General features: G+C 64.9%; 2 protein-coding genes across 10 annotated transcripts in view; one reads left to right on the plus strand and one right to left on the minus strand.

Annotated features, from left to right (window-relative positions):
• Positions 1 to 5,209, plus strand: part of CAMSAP1 (calmodulin regulated spectrin associated protein 1) — a 59,455-nt gene extending 54,246 nt beyond the window's left edge. For 3 of the 6 annotated variants that reach the window (XM_043566779.1, XM_043566778.1, XM_043566780.1), the window contains 3 exons: positions 335 to 450; positions 857 to 975; positions 4,064 to 5,209. In XM_043566779.1, coding sequence (XP_043422714.1) covers positions 335 to 450; positions 857 to 975; positions 4,064 to 4,366 — 538 coding nt within the window. In that variant the 3' untranslated portion in view covers positions 4,367 to 5,209. The remainder of the gene's footprint in view (positions 1 to 334; positions 451 to 856; positions 976 to 4,063) is intronic. The other 3 variants (XR_006295092.1, XR_006295094.1, XR_006295093.1) reach the window with 2 other exon arrangements.
• An 8,703-nt stretch (positions 5,210 to 13,912) lies between these two features.
• The window catches only part of KCNT1 (potassium sodium-activated channel subfamily T member 1), a 35,054-nt gene continuing 30,552 nt past the window's right edge, over positions 13,913 to 18,414 (minus strand). For 2 of the 4 annotated variants that reach the window (XM_043567385.1, XM_043567390.1), the window contains 3 exons: positions 17,952 to 18,014; positions 15,071 to 15,155; positions 13,913 to 14,989 (listed from right to left, as the gene is read on the minus strand). In XM_043567385.1, coding sequence (XP_043423320.1) covers positions 14,869 to 14,989; positions 15,071 to 15,155; positions 17,952 to 18,014 — 269 coding nt within the window. In that variant the 3' untranslated portion in view covers positions 13,913 to 14,868. The remainder of the gene's footprint in view (positions 14,990 to 15,070; positions 15,156 to 17,951; positions 18,015 to 18,414) is intronic. The other 2 variants (XM_043567389.1, XM_043567386.1) reach the window with 2 other exon arrangements.

The following is an 18,414-nucleotide window of genomic DNA, read 5'->3' on the forward strand; positions in this document are numbered from 1 at the left end:
GCGGGGACCCGGTGCGGCTGCCCCTCCCTGTCGGGGTGGAGCCTTCGGGCGGACGTCTGGTGGAGGCTGACCGACGTCCCTCTAGCGGGTCTGTTCTGGTCACTCTCTCACACCTGAGGTGTCGGGCTTTTGTATTTCGCCCAGGCTTACAGTCGTGATCCGCAGGGCGGAGCGGACAGACAGGCACCTCCCCGCCCCCGCGTTGCGGGAAGTCTACACCTTGGATTTCCCTGCACCGATGGTGGGGGGGGGCGGGGTTCCACTAGCCCGTGTGGATGGGGGCGCCAGGGGGTGCCTGTGACCATCCCTGTCCCATCGCCCTTTCCTTCGGCAGAGTTGAGTCCCTGGAAGCCTTGCCCACGCTGAGCCGTAACCCCAGCAGGAGCACAGACAGAGACTGGGAAACCGCGTCCGCTGCGTCCTCTCTCGCCTCCGTGGCCGAGTACACAGGTAACGGCCTCGCCCCCTGTGGAGAGCACGGGCACCTCCTTGCCCGGGTGGGGCGGGCCGTGCTGGGCCCCGGCCACCCCAATGGCGGGTGACGCGCCTTTCTGTCCCCACGGCCCCGCGACGAGTGTTGTGTCCTGGGGAGCCTCAGAATTTAAAACGTACTATTCCCTTTTTCTTTTTTTTTTTTTGGGTCAAAGAGAAAGTAGAAAGGGACAGACTAACAGCCATTTTAATCTTTTTCTTAGTTTGTCGTTGAGAATTCTTCCGAACAGATTTGGGGTGGCTGGACCTTGCTGATGGAGGGAGGCTGGCTGCCGCTTGGCTCTGGGAGACCGTCGGTTCTGGTGCATGTGCGCCTGGAGCGCATCTTCGGGGATTAACGTCGTGGGTCTTGCCCGTTTGACAGGTCCCAAGCTGTTCAAGGAGCCTAGTAGCAAATCAAACAAGCCGATTATTCACAACGCCATCTCTCACTGCTGTCTGGCCGGGAAAGTGAACGAGCCTCACAAGAATTCCATATTAGAGGCAAGTGTCAAACGACAGCACTAAGGTTTTTGAATTTTTTATTGAAGTTCAGTTGGCGCACAGCGTTACCAACCGCTGAGTCTTTGTGCACAACGAAGGGTGTTTGTAAGTTAAGGGTTCTTCCTAAAGCGGCACTTAGTCGTGCTGAGGGCGGTTGCTTGCTGTGGCTCTGGGCCGCCCTGCTGCTGAGTCCCCCGGGCCCCGGTGCTGGGGCGTGGGAGAGCGCGCCGTCGCACGGGAGCCATCTGCACGGCCTCTGTGGCGCGGGGGCAGGGGCGGCGCGGGGGCAGGGGTGGCGCGGGGAAGAGCAGGCTTCGGACGGGCCGCGCCGGAGGGCCTCGCACTCGGGACAGAGCCGGAGGCTCAGGCAGGGCCGTGCGGCGGGGAGCCGGGGGGAGAGCGGGTGGACGTCGCGCATCAGCGGGGGACAGCGTGATTGTAGGTAGCGGGGGGAGCGGAGCTTGTGCACGCTGATGGCCTTGGCTACGGTGGTGGCGGATGGGCGGATGGAGCCAGGAGGAGGCGGCAGGGGTGTCCTCAGGGTGGAGGGGCGCCCGGCGGCAGGAGCAGCTCAGTGTCCGCTCAGGTCACCGCACGGGTGGAAGTTCGGTGGTGAGAGTTGCGCTGACCGCCACCTTCCTACGGGCAACACTCGTCACATCTGCCGCGAGAACGCTGCTGGGCCTTGGGTTTTGTATTTTATTTTGAGAGAGAGAGCAAGGGAGGGCTCGAGCAGGGGGAGGGGCAGAGGGAGAGAGAGAGAGATCCAGGCAGGCTCTATGCTCACAGCCCGCCTCAGGGCTCGATCTCATGACCCTGGGATCGCGACCTGAGCCAAAATCGCGTTGGACACTCAACCAACTGAGCCACCCGGGGGCCCTGGGCCTTGGTTGTTTTAAAGGTGAGATGGGGTGGTCTCAGCAAGAACGATGCGGAAGGCATTTGGAAGTAGAGAGTCAAGGTTAGGACTTATGTGCCCTTAGCCTGACCGGTGTTCAGTGTGGAGTGAGCCACGCCCTCTGCACCGTGTGGGGCTGGGCGTGCCTTTCCTTTGATGTCTCATGCTGGTCCAGGTGCCGAGGGTCCATCCGGGAGCAAACTTACAGGTCCCGGCTGTGCGGCTGGCATTCTAGGGTATGAGGCGGCCCTTGATGGAGGAGTCTCGGCTTCTTCCGTAAGAGGCCAGACAGGAAATGGTTCCTGCTCTGCGGGGCTCAGCACGATGTCATAGTGTGAATCCCACCACAGACTGTGTGTGGACGGACGGGCGTGGCTCTGTCCCCATAAAGTCGTTTGCAGCGGCAGGTGGTGGCCACGCGCGGCCCGTGCTGTAGGTGAGGGGGTGATGAGCCTGGGGGGCCGGGCAGCGGGTCAGGGGAAGGATGCTGCAGGCAGGTGGGAGCGAGCCGCTGGGCCGGAGGAGCTCGGGGCAGGGCAGAGGGCACCAGGAAGCTCCCACGGGGCGTCTGTGGGCCGAGGACCCTGGACAGCCTGCCTTCCGAACGCCACGTTGGCTGCGGGCCAAGCACGGACGTGAGGGGGAGCAAGGGTGGGAGTGGGGACTCGAAAGGCGGTGATGGGACTGGCTGCCCCCAGGGGCCTGTCTGGAGGTGCATCAGCGGCGTGTGTGTCTCCACGCGGTTTTTGTTGAGTTGGAGTCTCTTTTCCCCGGTTAGTCTTTTGAAATACGTGTTTGTGTGTTATTCTGAGTTAACGACAAGCCTGTGTACTGTGATGAAACCAACGTGTGTTTCTGAAAAGTAAGTGTCTCTAAAGCAAAAAATGATTCGGAAGAACAATGGCACCGTTTCACGGTTTTACAAATCCTTCAAGTTCCTGGGTCCTTGTCTGCTTCCGCAGGCAGCGTGTTCCGGAGAGACCGTGACGTCGCCTCTGGAAAGGCCCACTGCACGCTGGGGGGGCGTGGGAGGGGAGGGGGGCGGGGTCAAGGCGGAACCCGGTAGCTGCTGTTGGAGGGCGGTGACCTCGGAGCCCCCTGGTCGGGTCTCGGGAGCCCCGGGACTGGGGCCTGGGAAGCGAGAGGGCACAGCGTCGAAATAGGTCTTTCCAAGCACGAGGAGGATCTGTTCACAAACGTCACCGCCACAGGACGCTTAGTTCAGAGCACAGCGGGCCAGACGCTGTCACGAGGACCCGCAGTGCCGCTTTCGTCCGGTTCCTGCTCCTGGCGGCGTCACTGAGGTGTCCCTCGCACACCACACACACACACCCCGTCCGCGGGCTCCGTGGGTTCCCGTCCGTGGGTGGAGCGGTGGCCCCGGCACCGCGCGGTGGGAGCGCAGAGAGAACCTGTCCCGCTTGGCCGCTCCCCGGCCCCGCTCCCACCGGCCCGCCCTCCGCCGCTGGACGCACGTCTCCTGGTCGTCTCGTGGGAGGGAACCCCTCGCCGGGTGGCCTTTTGGGGCCTTTCTCCCAGAGCGTTGCGGTTCTGCCCCTCCGTGTCAGGGTGCGGGTGAGGGCTCCCCTCCTCCTGTGGCTCTCGGCCCCGGGGCGTGTAGCCGCGCCAGTAACAGGCCATTCGGCCGTCCGCGCCTTCCTGACGGTTCTGACGGTGCTGTTGTGCGAGGCGTGCCGGCGTGCCGGCGGGCGGGCGTGCTTGTGCGCGTGCGGGTGCGCCGGCGTGGGTGCTTCGGCGTCCCGGGTGCGCACCTCAGCCCGAAGTGCCGTGGCCCGCTGTGACCGCGGCGTTGGGAGCAGCCGCCCACGTGAGTTCCGGTCCCCGGTGGGCAGCGGGAGGTCCCAGCTTCACACCCGCAGCGGCACCTGCGGCCACCTTCCCGTTAGGCTGTGGCCCCCCCCGGGGGCATCCTTGGCGTCCCGCATGGTTTTGATTTGCGTTTCTCGGGTGGCTCCTACCGTGTGTGGCTCTTCACTCCGTCGTAAAAGCATTTTTTCTCGCGTAGCCCGACCTGAGTCTCCGTGGCCTGTGACGCCTGCCGCGCTGGCTGTCGGGGCGGGAGGGCTGGGGCCGGGCGTCGGCAGGGCACCCGCGGGGGCGCTGTGGCGGCCGTGACTGTTGGGCGTGGCCCTCAAGTCCCTGTCTCTTTTCCTCTACTCCCCGACACAGGAGCTGGAGAAGTGTGACGCCAACCACTACATCATACTGTTCCGGGACGCGGGCTGCCAGTTCCGAGCACTTTATTGCTACTACCCCGACACCGAAGAAATCTGCAAGTTAGCCGGCACGGGGCCAAAGAGCATCGCCAAGAAGATGGTTGACAAACTGTATAAGTACAGCTCAGACCGGAAACAGTTTAACCTGATCCCGGCCAAAACCATGTCCGTCAGCGTGGACGCCCTCACGATTCACAACCACCTGTGGCAGCCCAAGCGGCCCGCGGTGCCAAAGAAGACCCAGACTCGTAAATGACACCGGCGCCGGCGGGGCGGCCTGCGGGATGCGTGGACGGGATCGATATTTATTATTTTCGTTCGTTTGGTACGAAGCGTGTGGCGTCGCGGACCTTTTTCAGAGAGGCTTCGGTTGACAAAAGAAAAGCCTCCCCGGCGGCGCCCCCCACACGCACCGGGTGCCAGGTGGGGCGAGGAGGGGGAGGAGGCGCCGTGTCGGGTGGCTCGCGGCCACCGCCGGCCACGCGGGGCCGGACGTGGGGTGCGCGTGTCGCGAGGTCTCCGGGCAGTGGATCCCTTTACTTGAAGTTCTCCTCGGTGTGAATGGAAAGCGGTCTTCTCTTTCTCACCTCCTACCCCGACCCCTTTTGCACGTGACCCGGCCCCACCACCCCCCCCCCCCTCGTGCCGGCCGGCTGTAATCCCGTGGGGGTCACAGGGCTGAGACTCGGTCTCGGGTCAGGGTGTTTGAATGTCGTTAGGAAAGGAATTCAAGTTGGGGGAACCTTGTTCGTTTGAGAAACTGTATGATATTTATTGATTGTGTCTACTGCCAATGTTTATATCCAGTTCTAAGATTTCTGAAAAAAATTCTTGTTCTTTGCTGCTCAGAAAACGTTTACTGAAAACCCCAGTTCACTAAAAGCACTGAAATCTGCAAAGTCTGTCTCCTACTAAGATGACGTTTACAGACGTGATGGTTTTCTGCCACGCAATCATGAGGACGGTGAGTGGTGCCATCAGCCGGCCTTCGCCTCATTGGAAATAGACGAGCGGAGCAGGTGACCGCCATCGCTCCCGGAGTTTGGGATTGCGCTCTGATGATTTGTTCACTTTAATAAAGACAGATTTTGGTACAGTAGACCAGTGTTCACTCTGAGCATGTTTCTCTTGAGAGGTGACGCGCTAGGCCGACGGTCCCTTTGGCGGCCGTATCGCTCCGTGACTTGTCTTGATTCTTGTTCCGAAGAGCAGTAGGCCCCGAGAGGAGTGTGCGGCTCCTCGTCCAGATTGATAATCTTGTTCCGTTGGGCCTTTAAAAGCGGCGTAAGTGGTCATTTGCGGTGGAGCGGCTTTGGGTTCTCTCCACGTTGGTCCAGACGGTCGTGTCGCTAACGCTTCTCCGGACCAGATGCTTCCGGGAGACCGGCCTTTGGCCCCGCCGGGTGTGCGCCGCGGCTCCCCTCTGCCTGGCCGTCGCGTGGTCGCAGGCCTGACGCCGTGTGATGGACCGGCTGCTCTGAGCCTTGACCCGACTGACAGAAGATTCCGGAGTCACGTTAGTTTTGCACACGTCTTCTTGGGAGTGTTACTTGAATCTGTGTTGAACTGTAGAGACGCCGAAGGTCCGTAGGAAAAGTTAGGCAAACGTAGCTGCTCCCTAACTGTGGGTGGAGTACGAGGTAAGTGAGCCCCGTGCCTCAGGGAGGGGGGAGCAGGCTACAGACCCCGAGGGGGGGCTGTGGGCCTCCCTCCCGCTTCCCCCGTCTGCGCCCCCGTCTTCCGAAGATTCGTCTGTAAGTACCGTGTCCGCGGCAGCCGCGTCCTGCGAGTGGGTGGTGGAGGCCGCCTGGGCCGCAAGCCGAGTGCTCTGAAAGGGTCCTGAGTGAGCTTGTTCTCCTGTGCTTCTCGCTGTGTGTTCGGTATTCTCTTATCCTATTTATTTTAAGAAAGCACCGAGATGTAATAAAGTAATTAATTTGCTTTTTAGTAATCACACACGTGTGCGGTTGTCGTGGCTCCTTCTGTGGGTCGGCGTCTTTTGAGGAGTTTCGCGTCGTTAGTTGACCAACACGCTTCTCGAAAAGCACCTCCTTCTGGCCCGTCGGGTGGGGAGGCTTCCCAGCTGCTTCCTTGGCGAAGGCAAAACGTGCGACCGCATCGCCGCCGGTTTCGACGTGGCCGCGCGGAGCTAGTGGGGTGGGATTGTTCTCGACGGAGACGCGGGGGTGCTCCCGGCGGAGAGCTGGGCGGTCATTCCCGCCAGACTTCTGGGAAAGTTCAGGATCTCTCGGTGTGGTGAGTCAGCCTCTGGGGTGCCCTGACCATCGTGGGCATGCTCTGTCGGTCACGGCAGCCGACGTGTGTGCTTAAAGGGCCGATAGGCGCCCTCTGGGTTCTTTGTGCGCTGAATGGTGTGGCGGGCGTTTTTACTATGGAAAGTTTCAGACACACGGGATGCGTTTTGCGGTCGAGATTTTCGTCTCTTTGGGCCCGATGTGGCAAGCGTTATTTTTCAGTTTCTAGGATTGCACTGGTAGCTCTGTGAATGTTTCACGCTCGCCAAAGCCCTTCTGGGGCTTGCGTCTTGTGGTAAATTCTTACTGTGCAAAAGTACGTCTCGTATTGCCACTCGTCTGCCTGTAGAGAACTTAATTTTGTAACGAAAGCGTTGAGCAAACGATGGAACGTGCGAAGTTTAAGTTCTTGGTCTTGACACAGAGTCCCGGGGGCCCGAGAGGGTGGATGTTTGAGATAAATGACACTGGAGTGGGTGAGTCCCGTGGTGACGTTTATCTCGCGCCCATACACAGGCGTGCACGAGTGTTGTGGGTACAGGTGTGTGTGTGTACAGGTGCCCTTGGGCCCGTCGGCCCCGTGTCCTCAGTGTGCCACACCGGGGCCATCTCTGGTCCGGTCTTGCAGCCTCCGAGCTGCCCTCAGTGAGGCAGAGGGGGTGGGAGTGGCGGGGGGGGCTCTCAAGTCGGTCCTTGGCTGCATTTGCAACTGTGGTTGTCACTCGGACGGGAAAGTATTTGCTGAAAGAAACTTTCCCTTTGGAACGAACTTGCGTCGCCTTCGATGATCGGTGCCGGCTCCTTCCGTGGGATGGGGTCTGAACGTCTTTGTGTCGGAGCGTGTGGCGCGTGGAAAGCTGTGGCTGCGTTTCTGCTCGCATCCGTCCGTGTCAGTGGAGAAGCAGGTCGTGCCCAGGGTGGCGTCTTTTCTCAGCAGCTCGGGGCGCCTTGCTGTCTCCTCGATGGCGCCGGTGGGTCCTTACGGCGGCGTGAACAGTGGAGGGAAGCGATGCATAAACGCCACAGTCCAGGCCCGCACGCAGGCGCGAGGCTGTGACAGGCGTGTGTCGGGAAAACCTTCCTTGGCTGCAGAGACACGGCAACAGCATTGAAGCCGCTTCCCCGGAAGTGGGGTGGGGGCGGGTGTGTGTCGCCCGCCGGGGGCGCGAAGCCCCTGTCCTCTGCGCGGCTCCCGTGTCGGGGCCGTCAGGACACTCCACCCGCGTTCCGTGCCGATGGCGCAGGCGGAGGTGTCCTCAGGATGTGACGTGCCACCAGACCCAGGTGGACAGAAGGCCACGACGCCAGGCAAGAAACGATCTCGTGTCACCGCTCTCTTGTTCTAGAAAGAACCGGACAGACTGCCCCTCACTGTTGTACGTCATCACGAAGAGGAAGTCCTGTGGCTGGTCACAGCGCCGTCTCACGTGGCGGGTCAAATGGACGGTGACGTGGTCTCGGGGTCGTCCGCAGCCAGAGGGCGCGGAGGGGCCACCAGGGCGGGGGGCACGCCGGCTCGCTCGAGGCTCGCTGTCACGCGGCGTTTTCAGTCGAGCCGATGAGGCTCGCTCGCCTGCAGATTTGCAGGAGGCGGGATTTACCTTTTGCCCTTTTATTCCAGATGACGTTTGTTTTTGTGGTAAACCAATCCGTGTTCTTTTTTTTTTTTCTTAAGGTTATTTGTCTCGAGAGAGAGTCACGGGAAGGTCAGAGAGAGGGAGAGGAGGGAGGAGAGAGGGAGAATCCCAAGCAGGCTCCCGCACCATCCGTGCAGAGCCGGACGCGGGGCTCGAACCCACGAACCACGCGATGATGACCTGAGCCGAAACCGAGAGTTGGGCGCTTAACTGATTGAGCCCCCCAGGGGTCCCCCCGTTCTCTTTTTATCCTGAAGCAGAGCTCACCCACAGAAAAGTTAACGAATCCCAGCGTGCAGCCTGCTGCGTTTCCACAAAGGGCCTTTTTAGACTCGTAAGTGAATGGTGCTCAGCCAAATCAGCCTCGTGCCAGAGCCCTGAGCTCCGAGTGCCCAGGAGAAGCCTCCGGAAGGGCTTTGCGGAGGGAGGGCCATGCTGTAAACAGGCCTCAAGTGACCTTAGCTGCCGAAAAGGGGGTGGCCCCCCAGAGAATCTGGCGTGCTCCGGTTGTCCTGCCGACGCGCCTGTGGGCTCGACGTTGTGCCGGGCACGCGCGGCAGGCAGTGAGCGTTTGGGGCTGACCCGGCGAAAACCGCCCTCGGTAGGACGGGGAAGCGAAGAAGCAGAGAGTGGGAAGGAGGTGGGGGGTGATGTTCCCGGTGTAAGCAGCCGGTACTCGGGGGCGTCAGCGCTCCGGGGACAGACGGCCTGTTTTTGCAGGAAGCAGCAACGTTACTGACGCTTCCTGCAAAAACCTCCGTGCGTGGGGACCTCTGGCCCGAGGAGCGTTGTCCCGTGTTGACGTTGAACCGGCCCCGGGGCAGTGTGGCGGCAGGCGGTCGCTGTGGGTTCGCAGCCACCTCCCGGTGCTCACGGCCCGGCCCCGAGGGATGGCGCTCCCGCTCCCCGGCCCAGCGCGGCGGAGGCTCCAGTCCTTCCGTACCAGGCTCCGGAACGCACATCTGGAAACCGTGCTAGAGGCTGGGTTTTCTTAACATGGGTTTGTTTTTTCAGTCTGAGGGTTTATACCCGGTTACTGATGGTGACGCCGCGATCCTGACCTGTTTGCTCCTAAATTAAAACTGGTGACGCACCGCTCGTCTCGAAGGCCTGCAGGGGTAGCACACCGTCGCCTAGGATCGGGGTGCGGACGGCAGGCTCCGCCCGAAATGCGAGGCCAGGGCAGCGGGACCTCCCGCAAGGGTGGGCAGGTCATGGAGCCCGCCGAGTCGGAGCGGGCGCTGGCTGGCACGGCCCACTCGGAGCTCTGCTCCTCGCCTGGGCTGGAAACGGATTCACTGAGTGAGACGGTCCCTGCTTGCCACGCTGTTAAATTTGATTTTGTTTACTTAAAACCTAACGGCTTCGGTGAAAGCGTAAGGTGTAAATAGCTCCCAAGCGTGACGGGCGCCGGGAGCCGTCTCTCCCCTCGCGGAGGGACACGGCTCCCGCCGGCCCGGGCGCCCACAGGTGTGGATGCCGCACACGGGACGCGTCCAGCCCTTGTGGAGCTGCAGGGGCAGGAAGTACAGGGGCGTCAGTGGTCTCCAGGGGCACCCTTGTCTGAAGTGCGGCCAGCTAGGCCGGGCCACGGCGCTGCGGCTGAGACCCGTGCGACCTGAGGGACGCTCGGCGGGGGGGGGGGGGGGGGGGGGGGGGGGGGGGGGGGGAGCCATGTGCATGTCAGACCCGCGAAGCGGCCTGGGTGATGCAGTGCAGACTGCGTGGGGAGACGGGCCTGGAAGCCCGGGGTCTCCAGGGCTTGAGGGGAGGACGTTGGCGTGCCCCAGATCTCCGTGCTCCCGCCAGTGCCGAGTCTGCACAGCTCAGGGGTCGCGGGCCCCTGGCGTGTGGGCTCTTCCCGCGGCCTCTCTCGACTCCGCATCTCCCTGGTCACAGGAAAGCAGAGCGTGTTTTCACGTCTTTGCTGTGTATTTCGGTTTTCCTCCCGTAAGATGCCTGTTCGTGTTTTTGCCTGTTTTTCTGCTGGGTTGTTTGCCTCTTTCTAATTAATTCCCGGCAGATGAATTTCTGAGACGTGACACACAGACGAGGACAAGTGTCCCATCCTGTGGCTTTTCACTGTCTGGTGTCCTGATCCACACACATTCCTCAGGATCATGTGGCCTAGTTGCCATGGTTCTCATCAGAGCTACCAGGACTTTAGGAAGGTATTTTGCAAATGAACTTGTGCAGCCTGTATCCTGGGCGTTTGGGTTTGGGTCCTTGTGCACCTGGAGCCGGCGTTCTGGCCGCGTGCGAGGGAGCAGCCCGGTCCCCGTTCTCTGCAGGAGCTTGAGGACCCGGAGCCCTTCGGAGCGCACCGCACCCCCTTTCCCCGGCATCCTGCCTCTGCCGCGATGCAGCCGCGATGGGCTCTCCTGGCCTCTCGGTCCACGTGGGAGGCAGAGTAACGGCCTCCTCTCCAGGCCCCGGGACTGTGCTTGCTGGGTGGCAGGGGGGTGGAAGGGGTAAGGCAGCCGACCTGGAGATGGGAGGCGGCCCGGGTTGTCCTGTGAGCCCCGTGTGCTCACGGGCCCTCAGAGGTGCGAGAGGGAGGCGGGAGAGAGAGAAGGGGCCAGGCAGCGGACCCTCCCTCCCCGGGGGCCTCCTGGAAGGAGTGGGCGTCACGCAGGGAGACCGGCCTCGTGGCCCCGACGTACGGAACTGTGAAGGTGGGGCGCTCGCGTCCGCAGCCACTGCGGCGACAGGAGGGAGCACCCCGTCCACCTGTCCGTCTCTGCGGCACCTTGCCCCCGGTCGCTTCCTGTGACCTGGTCACAACTCTTGATACTTGGGAGAGCAGGTGCCCCCGCCAAGAGCGGCTTGCGTACTTTGGTGCGGCGCCACCTACGTGCCCCCAAAACCGCCCTCAGAAATTTGTAGTCTTAAACGTATTTGCTAAAAATTAAGAAAGAGCGGGGGCGACTCTTGGTCTTGGGGTCGTGAGCTCGAGCCCCACCTTGGGGGTAGAGATGGCTTAAGGAAGCAGAGAAACTTCGAAAACGTTAAGAAAGATGGAAAACCAGCGAAACGAGCTTTCAGCGGGGAGGCTAAAAGAATAGCAGAAGGGGGAAGGGAGAGACGCGCGTCAGAAGTGGACACCGCCGAAAGGGAAGACGACACAGGAGAGCCGGCCGGTGACAGCACGGCGGCGTGCCGGCACGCGAGGAGAGAAGAGGAAGCTGCGGTCGGCTTGTCCCCGCTGAGCGCACGTGCCGCAGGCCAGCCGAAGCCGAGAAGCCACCCCGGCGGCGGCGCGGGACGGTAAGCACCGTGCCTGGTGGGTCAGGAGTGCACGCGCGCCCACGTTGCCCGGGAAAGTACTTGGCGGCCATCGGTCCGTGTTCACGACACGTTTTGCAGTTAGAGCTCGTGCCACTTGGCAACACCTGGCGAGACCTCCGGCAAACCCCACGCTTAGCGGCTGGGACGCTGGAAGGATCCCCGTCTGGGTCGGGGGGAGGCCAGGTGGCCTTGGGCCCCAGGGACCGGCCAAGGGCTCACCGCACACCTGAGCCGTGGCATCAGCGGAAGGACCGAGGAGGTGTGACGCGTGGAGACCGGAAGCGCGTCACCGGCGGCGTCCGGAAGGGGGAGCCCGCGCACCGGCACTCGGCTTCAGCCCGGAAGGAGGAAGGAGGAAGGGAGCCCGCGGGAGGGAGGGAGGAGAAACAGCCCCTGGCGGCCGCCTCTCCCCTGCTCTGCGCCCTGGAGCTCCGGGGCTCGCCATAGGTTGCTTGTTCTGAGCTGCACGCGTCCGCCGTTCCCGAATAAAGTCGTCTTGCGGGTCAAATAACTGGCTGGTTTTTTTTTAAGAGGTCAGTAAAAGGTAAAAACCCAAATGATCGTTATTTGCAGAAATGAGAAAGTCCTCCCAGAAACGCAGGGAGGAGCAGATGACAGGTCCTGGAGCCCAGAGAGGGGGCTGGAGGACAAGCCGATGGGAAAGTGTTTTGAGCGGAAGGGCGGGGGGGGGGGGGGGCTGTGGAGGGAAGCACGTGGCCGCGGGGCGTGGCCAGGACACAGCTGGGGAGACCCCAGGTCACCCAGGTGGGTTCCCGGCCAGGTGAGTCCACGGGTGGAGCACAGCCCCGGGCGCAAGTCTCTGGAGATGGTGTGTGGCTCCATCAGCTGACTCCTGGGTTTGGATTTGGGGACCAAGGACAAAGGTGCCTGTGCTGTTGTCCTGTCTTTCAGGCTTGGAGAGGGGCTTTGAGACGCCCGGTGCTTCCCGTGCATCTCAGCACCAGCTCTCAAGGAGGCACCAGGGGAAGGGGTTCCCCTCGGAAGGCTCCCCTCCCCGCCCCGGGCCACCTCAGAGCCCCAGGTGGGTGAGGAGTGTCCCAGGACCCCCTCTGTCCTGAAGGGCCGGGACCCTGAGATAGGACAGAATGGGGGCTGTGGCAGATGCCCAGTTGTGGGCTCTGGACGTGGGACGGGGCCACAGGGAGGTGGCCTGGGCGAGCAGTCCTCCCGGCACAGCCCCGGACGGACCCCAGAAGCACAGGGCCAGTGGCTGTGAGGACCCGGGAGCCAGGCACTCTGCAGACCTCCCGGGAAGCCCCTCTGAGGAGCCCCTCCGAGAAGGGGTCCACTTGTGGAGCCAGGGGACCCCAGGAGCCTGCCTGTGTGGCCGAGAGGCCGTGCCCACTGCCCCCTTGAGGCAGGGGCCCCTGCAGAGCGCCCTGGGCGGTGGTGGCCCCTCCCCCGAAGACCCCGGGCCCTGGGCCAGGCTGGACGGTCAGGCCACACCATTGGTGGCATTCACCGCCAGCTCAGTGTTCTGCAACCAGGACAAGGCAGAGGATCCAGATACACCGTGGGTGCCCGTGGAAGACGCCCACAGGGCCCGGCCTGGCCCGGGTCCGTCGGTGGACGGTCCTGGGCTAGCGGCCCCACTCTGGGTGTCCCCGGGCTCCTGCTGGCCTCATTGGGGGTGAAGGTGGTCCTGGCCGGCCGGCTGCCCCTGGGGGCCGGGAATGCCGGGGTTGCCCAGTCCCAGCCCCAGGCAGGCGGGCTGCCATCCCGGACTTGGAGCGCCCCCCCGCGGGCAGTTGTGTTGGCTCGGGAAGAAGACAGGAGGCGTGTCCGCTGGTGTCTGAGGACCCCTGCTGGGAAGCCTGCCCCCAGTGTCTTGGTGCCGTCCCCGCCACTTGTGCCGGTGACCCCAGACTTGCAGGCCCCGAGCCCCTCCCGGTCCTGGTGGCGGGGAGCGTCCTTTCCCCCTGCGCTCCCTCAGGGAGCAGGGCAGTGGGTTCCAGGAGGGGAGACTGGGTCCCTTGCGGCCGGATGCTGGTATGGGAGGGGATGCCAGCCGGCAGGGCCCCGTGAGCCGCCGACACCCGCTGGCACGGATCCGGGGCCCACGGTGTGCCGGCCCGGACTGTCCAGGGCCCCGGGCGACCCCCACCCAGTCCACAGTGCCCGCCCTCCCGGCCCTGCCGCACACCGAGGGCTTGGGGGCCACCGGGCCAGCGTGTCCCAGGCAAGCGGGGCGCCGGGGGAGGAACTGGTGCGGGGTCACAGCCCTCCCTCGGGCAGGCCCCTCTGCCCGCTGCCGCCATCCGGAGGCCGTGCTGACCCCTCCCCTTCACCCGGCGTCGTGGGGTGCTCCCCGTGAACATGAAGGACCCAAACCTGGATGCCCCTGTGCTGGTGCACACCCCCTGGGGCGGCCCCACCCTCTGGAGGGGACCCCAACACCCGCCGGGCCGCTCGCCAGGGAGCCCTCGCCCCAGCCGTGCTTCCTAGCGGCCAGTACCCACGGGCCGGCCCGACGTCTCCTGGTCTCGGCTCAGGCCAGCGGCCCTTCCTCGGGGCGGGGGCTTCCCCGTGGGGTCCAGGTGGGGTGGGGTGGGGTGCGACCGGGTGGGTGGGGCCGCAGAGGAAATGGCTTATACACGACCCTCACGTTTGCAGAAAGCATCCATTTAATAGAAGGTTCCAGTACTGACCGTGCAACACCTGTCACAGTCACAAAGGAACCCGGGCGGCTTGTCACCAACGGCCACCACCCAGGCTCCTTCCCTTGCTGAGGAGAAAACCCGGGCCAGCATCCCGCGGTGAATTGTGCTTCCATCGGGCGCTAATGGGCGTGGAAACCTGTGCCAACGCACCGCCCCTGCCCAACGCCCAGCGCCCAGGGGCCGGGGTGCGACGGGGTCACGTAAAACCAGAGGGGGAGGACGTCGTCTCCTTTTTCGTCACCAAGGCCTTGGTTGCAGGAACTCTCAGGTGTCCTCGGGCCCCTGCGGGGGTCTTGCCCGGCCCCTCCACGTCCCCCAAGCATGCCCGGCCTCCGGAGGGTCTTGCGGCCCAGCTGGACGCTTGCAACTTTCTTGTGTTTACGGCTTCCCTCTTGCACCCAGCGCACGGGGCTGGAGAGCTCACCGGCCGGGAGCCCCCCGGGGCCAGACCCTCACCACCGTGCGGCCGAGGCCAGCTGGGACCCACAGAACACGCGAGCCGCGGGCAAGCCCCGTGAGCGGGCCTTCGGTACGTGGCCGTGAAAACACGGCTCCCGCGTGAGCCGTGTGCGCGAGTGAGTGCGCACGAGTGTCGGGCTCAGCTTCTTCCCCTCCCCACGCACCCCGGCCTCAGCCTGCGGCGCGGCCAGGGCGGCGGGACCCCTCCCCACGCAGCCGGGCCCCGTCACGAGTTGCGGTACATGTGGGGACGCGGATCGGATGGGTCTGTAAAAACAGGTTAAAAAAGGCCTCGCCGCCAGCTCCTCCCGGCACGCGGAGGCACGGTCCTCCCTCACGGCCGTGGGAGGACTCCTCGAGGGCCGGGCCGGCGTGGCAGGGGCCCCGCGCTCCATGCAGCGCGATGCATGCCGACGTGGGGACGGGGCGCGGGCCGGCTCAGAGCTGCGTCTCGTCCCGCGTCTCCGGGTGCCACGAGGCCAGCTTGTTGCCGACGCTGCTCTCCCGGCTCTGGGGGCTGCTGGCCACGTGGGCCAGGGGGTCGGAGCGGATGAGATACCTGCCGGGGAGGGGGAGAGCCCTGGGTGCCAGCCTCCGCCCCCACCCCCGCCGGGCGCCCGTGGGGGGACGCGGGACCTACACGATGTCGTTGGGCTCCAGCCGGGTGTCGGGCGGGGGGTTGATGAGGACGTAAGACAGCGTGTTCTGCTGGTCGTTCATCTGGTCTGCAAAGACACGGGCCCCGTGCGGGTCACCGCCGGCCACCGCCCCGGTCCGCTCCGCCGGGCCCGGCCACGGAGTCTTCCCGGCCCGTCCGGGCTTGCTGCCGGGGTCAGCCACGAGGGGCCGGCGGCGACCCGCGCGGGGCCGGTCACGGAGGTGGCGGCCCTGAGCAGAGGCACGGAGCACACCTGCGGCCCCCTGCACGAACGCGCTCGCGCCTTGACACCTGACCCCGCCCCCCCGCGCCAGGCAGGCTGCCCACACGCCCGGCTCAGTTCTGCGCTTTGGATGCTCGTCCTTTTCCCCACAACCTGCTCTTGCCGCGTCAGCCCGCGGGGCCCCGGGGGCGCAGGGACGGCCCGGTCTCCGGCTCACGCGTGGCCGCGGGGACGCAGCCCGCGGTGGGGAGAGTGGGCTCTGGAGAAACAGCGGTCCCGCCACAGATGGTCCCTGGCCGCATGCAGGGCTGGGGGCGGGCCCGTCCTGGCAGAGGCCCCGTGTCCCCAGACGGGGAAACGAATGGTTCTTGGCCTCCGTTTACCCCTGTGGTGAGGTCTAAAGGCACCTCCCGACCCAGAGCAGGCGTTAAGGGGATTGGCCACTGGGGCGGGGGGCCGCGTCTTGGCCCTGGACCCAGAAGTTCTGAGCGGAGCGGAGCAGAGTCTGACCCCTGCAGCCAGAGGTCGAGCGCGGCAGCTTTGTGGGGGGGCGGGCGGGGGCCCAGGCTGGGACTTGGGGGGGGCCAATGGACATGCACAGCCAGCCGTGTCCACCCCGGAACGGGACAGCCTGCCCAGCCTGTCCCTCCCACCGCTGGAGGGCGAGTTGCTCTGCCTGGTGACCACGCCCATGTCGGGGGCCCTCTGGTGGAAGCTGCCAGCCGCGAGCAGGGTGGCTCGGTCCGTGCACCTCGCGGCCCCGGGCCCGGCAGGCACCTCCCTCCCCAGTGGGCCTCACGGGGCGTGCAGGGGAGGGGAGGCGGTGCGGGGGAGACCCTCCGATCCCGGTGCCAGTGGGCTGGCCATGCCGAGGCACACCGGGTCGGGACACGGTAAGGGGAGAGGTCGGTGTGGGGGCCGGGCAGCCGGCTGGTTCCACCCCTCGGTGGCCGAGCAGCCACAGCCGGGCGCCTGTCTTCTCTTGCTGGGGGGCCCGTGGGGCCCTCCCCACCCGGCCTGGGCCCCTGCTGTCCCCCCTGGGTGGATGCAATTAGCAGAGCCTGGGACTGGCCCGAGCCAGGCCTGGTGGTGTGCTTTGGGGGGGGGGGGTGCAGGCTGAGCGGGGGGGGGGGGGTGGGCAGGGGTGCGGCTCCAGCTTCAGTGCCAGGGGCTGGGGGGTGGTCAGTCGCTGACCCTGGTGTCCCCAGGACAGGACAGGTCAGTTCCACCGTGACCACCGTGGGGGGGGGGGGGAGGGTGGCTGACGGTGGCTCTTCTGGCAAATGAGCAAAGGCAGAGTCACCTTCCCTACCCCATCCTCGCACCCCCTTCCCCCCAGCCCTGCAGGCCAGGTCCTTCCACTCCCATCCCCCAACCTGGGCCTGTGACTCCTGGCCCCGTCCCCTGGGGTCCGCACCTCACCGAGCCTGCACCCACCCTCCAGGGCAGGCGGTGAGCAGGGGTGGAGGCATACACTTGTACCGGCAGTGAGTGATGGTGCCCTCCCTGGGGGCGGGGACCACCCTGCAGCCCCGGCTAACGTGGTTCCCTCTCCTCCGGTGTTACGTATGTCCTGCCGCGGGCACCTCTCAGCGACCACACGCAGGGGCCTCTGTAAACACCACCAAGTTCTGGGGACCCTGCAGGTGAGCCCGCCCCTGCCTGGGAGCCTCGGGGGGAAGCAAGACTGCAGCCGGGCACCGTTCGTGGAAGCTGCCGGACTGGGATCCATGCCGACCCCGTGGGCCCTCCGTGACCACCATCACGGGTGTCAGGTTCGGGGAAAAGGGCGCGAACCCAGGAGATGCCGGTGACTCGCCAGCACGGCCCCCGACGGGGCTGTGAACCACGAGGTTTTCTCTCCTGGGCCTGGGTGTGTCCCCTCCGGGGTGAGCCCTGTATGGAGGGGCCGCCCCAAGGCGCCTGGGCACACGGGCTCTGAGGCTTCCCTAGGGCTGCGCGGAGCCCCGGGGGGGGAAGGAAGGGGTTCTGGCAGCGGGGCCGGTGGCCCAGACTCTGCTCTGACTTCTGTTGGGGTTCCAGGGCTGATCTGGGGGGCTGTGGGGTGACCTCTTGGAGGAAACCAGAGCCCCTGGATGAGAAATGGAGCATGCACAGGCTTTGTCCCAACTGGAAAGGGAGCTCCCTCCTGAAGCCCCTGCTGGGTTGTGGGCGTCACCTGTCCACCTGGCCCGGGGCGGCCCAGCCGCTGGCCCGGGGCTCAGCAGGCCCCGCCACGTTTGGAGGTGGGACCCAGGCTGGGAACGTCTGTCCGGATGCTTCCCCAGAGCAGGGTGGGCTCAGGGCCACGGGGCATCTGGGGCCAGCTGAGGGCCGGCAGCCACCAGTGTGCGAGGACAGACGCGGACAGCAGACCTCACTGAACTCGCGGTCAGTAGGGGGGAGCCCAAGGGCTGCGCAGTGACCGCCAGGGGCCACGCAAACCACGAGCCTTCCTGGGGTCAGTCCGTCCTCCGCAGACAGAGGAGGAGGGGGCTGTCAAGTTCCCCGCTATGGGCTGCTCTGGGAGCACGTGAGCCCGTGCCTGCAGGGACCCTGTCCTATCTCCTGTCCTGTCCACCTGCCTGGCTGGGGCGGACACTAGGCTGCCCCCTGGTGCGGCAGCCGGAGCAGAATTACCTTGCAAATATCCCAGGTTTACCCGATTCATGACATCACTGGCTGTTAAATTTGCTACATCCTCTACGGAACACACAGGAAGAGGGACAGACAGAAACAGAGAGAGAGAGAGGTCAGCAAGCAGCGGGCGGCGGCCGCACAGCGGGGGAGGGCAGGCAGCAGCACCCGGGGGCGTCCACACGGGCACCGGCCAGCCCGCCGCCCGGGAAGCGAGGTGGGTCCCTTCTCTGCCAAGCTCTGGGGGTCAGCGGGCTGGAATCTGCGAGTGTGGGTACTGGCCGTGGGGCCCGACGCACACGGAGTGCCCTGCCGGGAGCCTTGGCATCAGGGCCCCGGAAAAGGGGTGGCAGCACCCGACCACGCAGGGACCCCGGGAGAGACGAGGGTGACCAGTGCAGGTTCGGTGTAGCGGGGGGCGGGGCTGGTGGAGCTGGCGGGGGTTGCCAGACTCTGGTCTCTGATC

Source organism: Prionailurus bengalensis, chromosome D4, assembly GCF_016509475.1.
Source record: "Prionailurus bengalensis isolate Pbe53 chromosome D4, Fcat_Pben_1.1_paternal_pri, whole genome shotgun sequence".
Classification (NCBI taxonomy): Eukaryota; Metazoa; Chordata; class Mammalia; order Carnivora; family Felidae; genus Prionailurus; species Prionailurus bengalensis.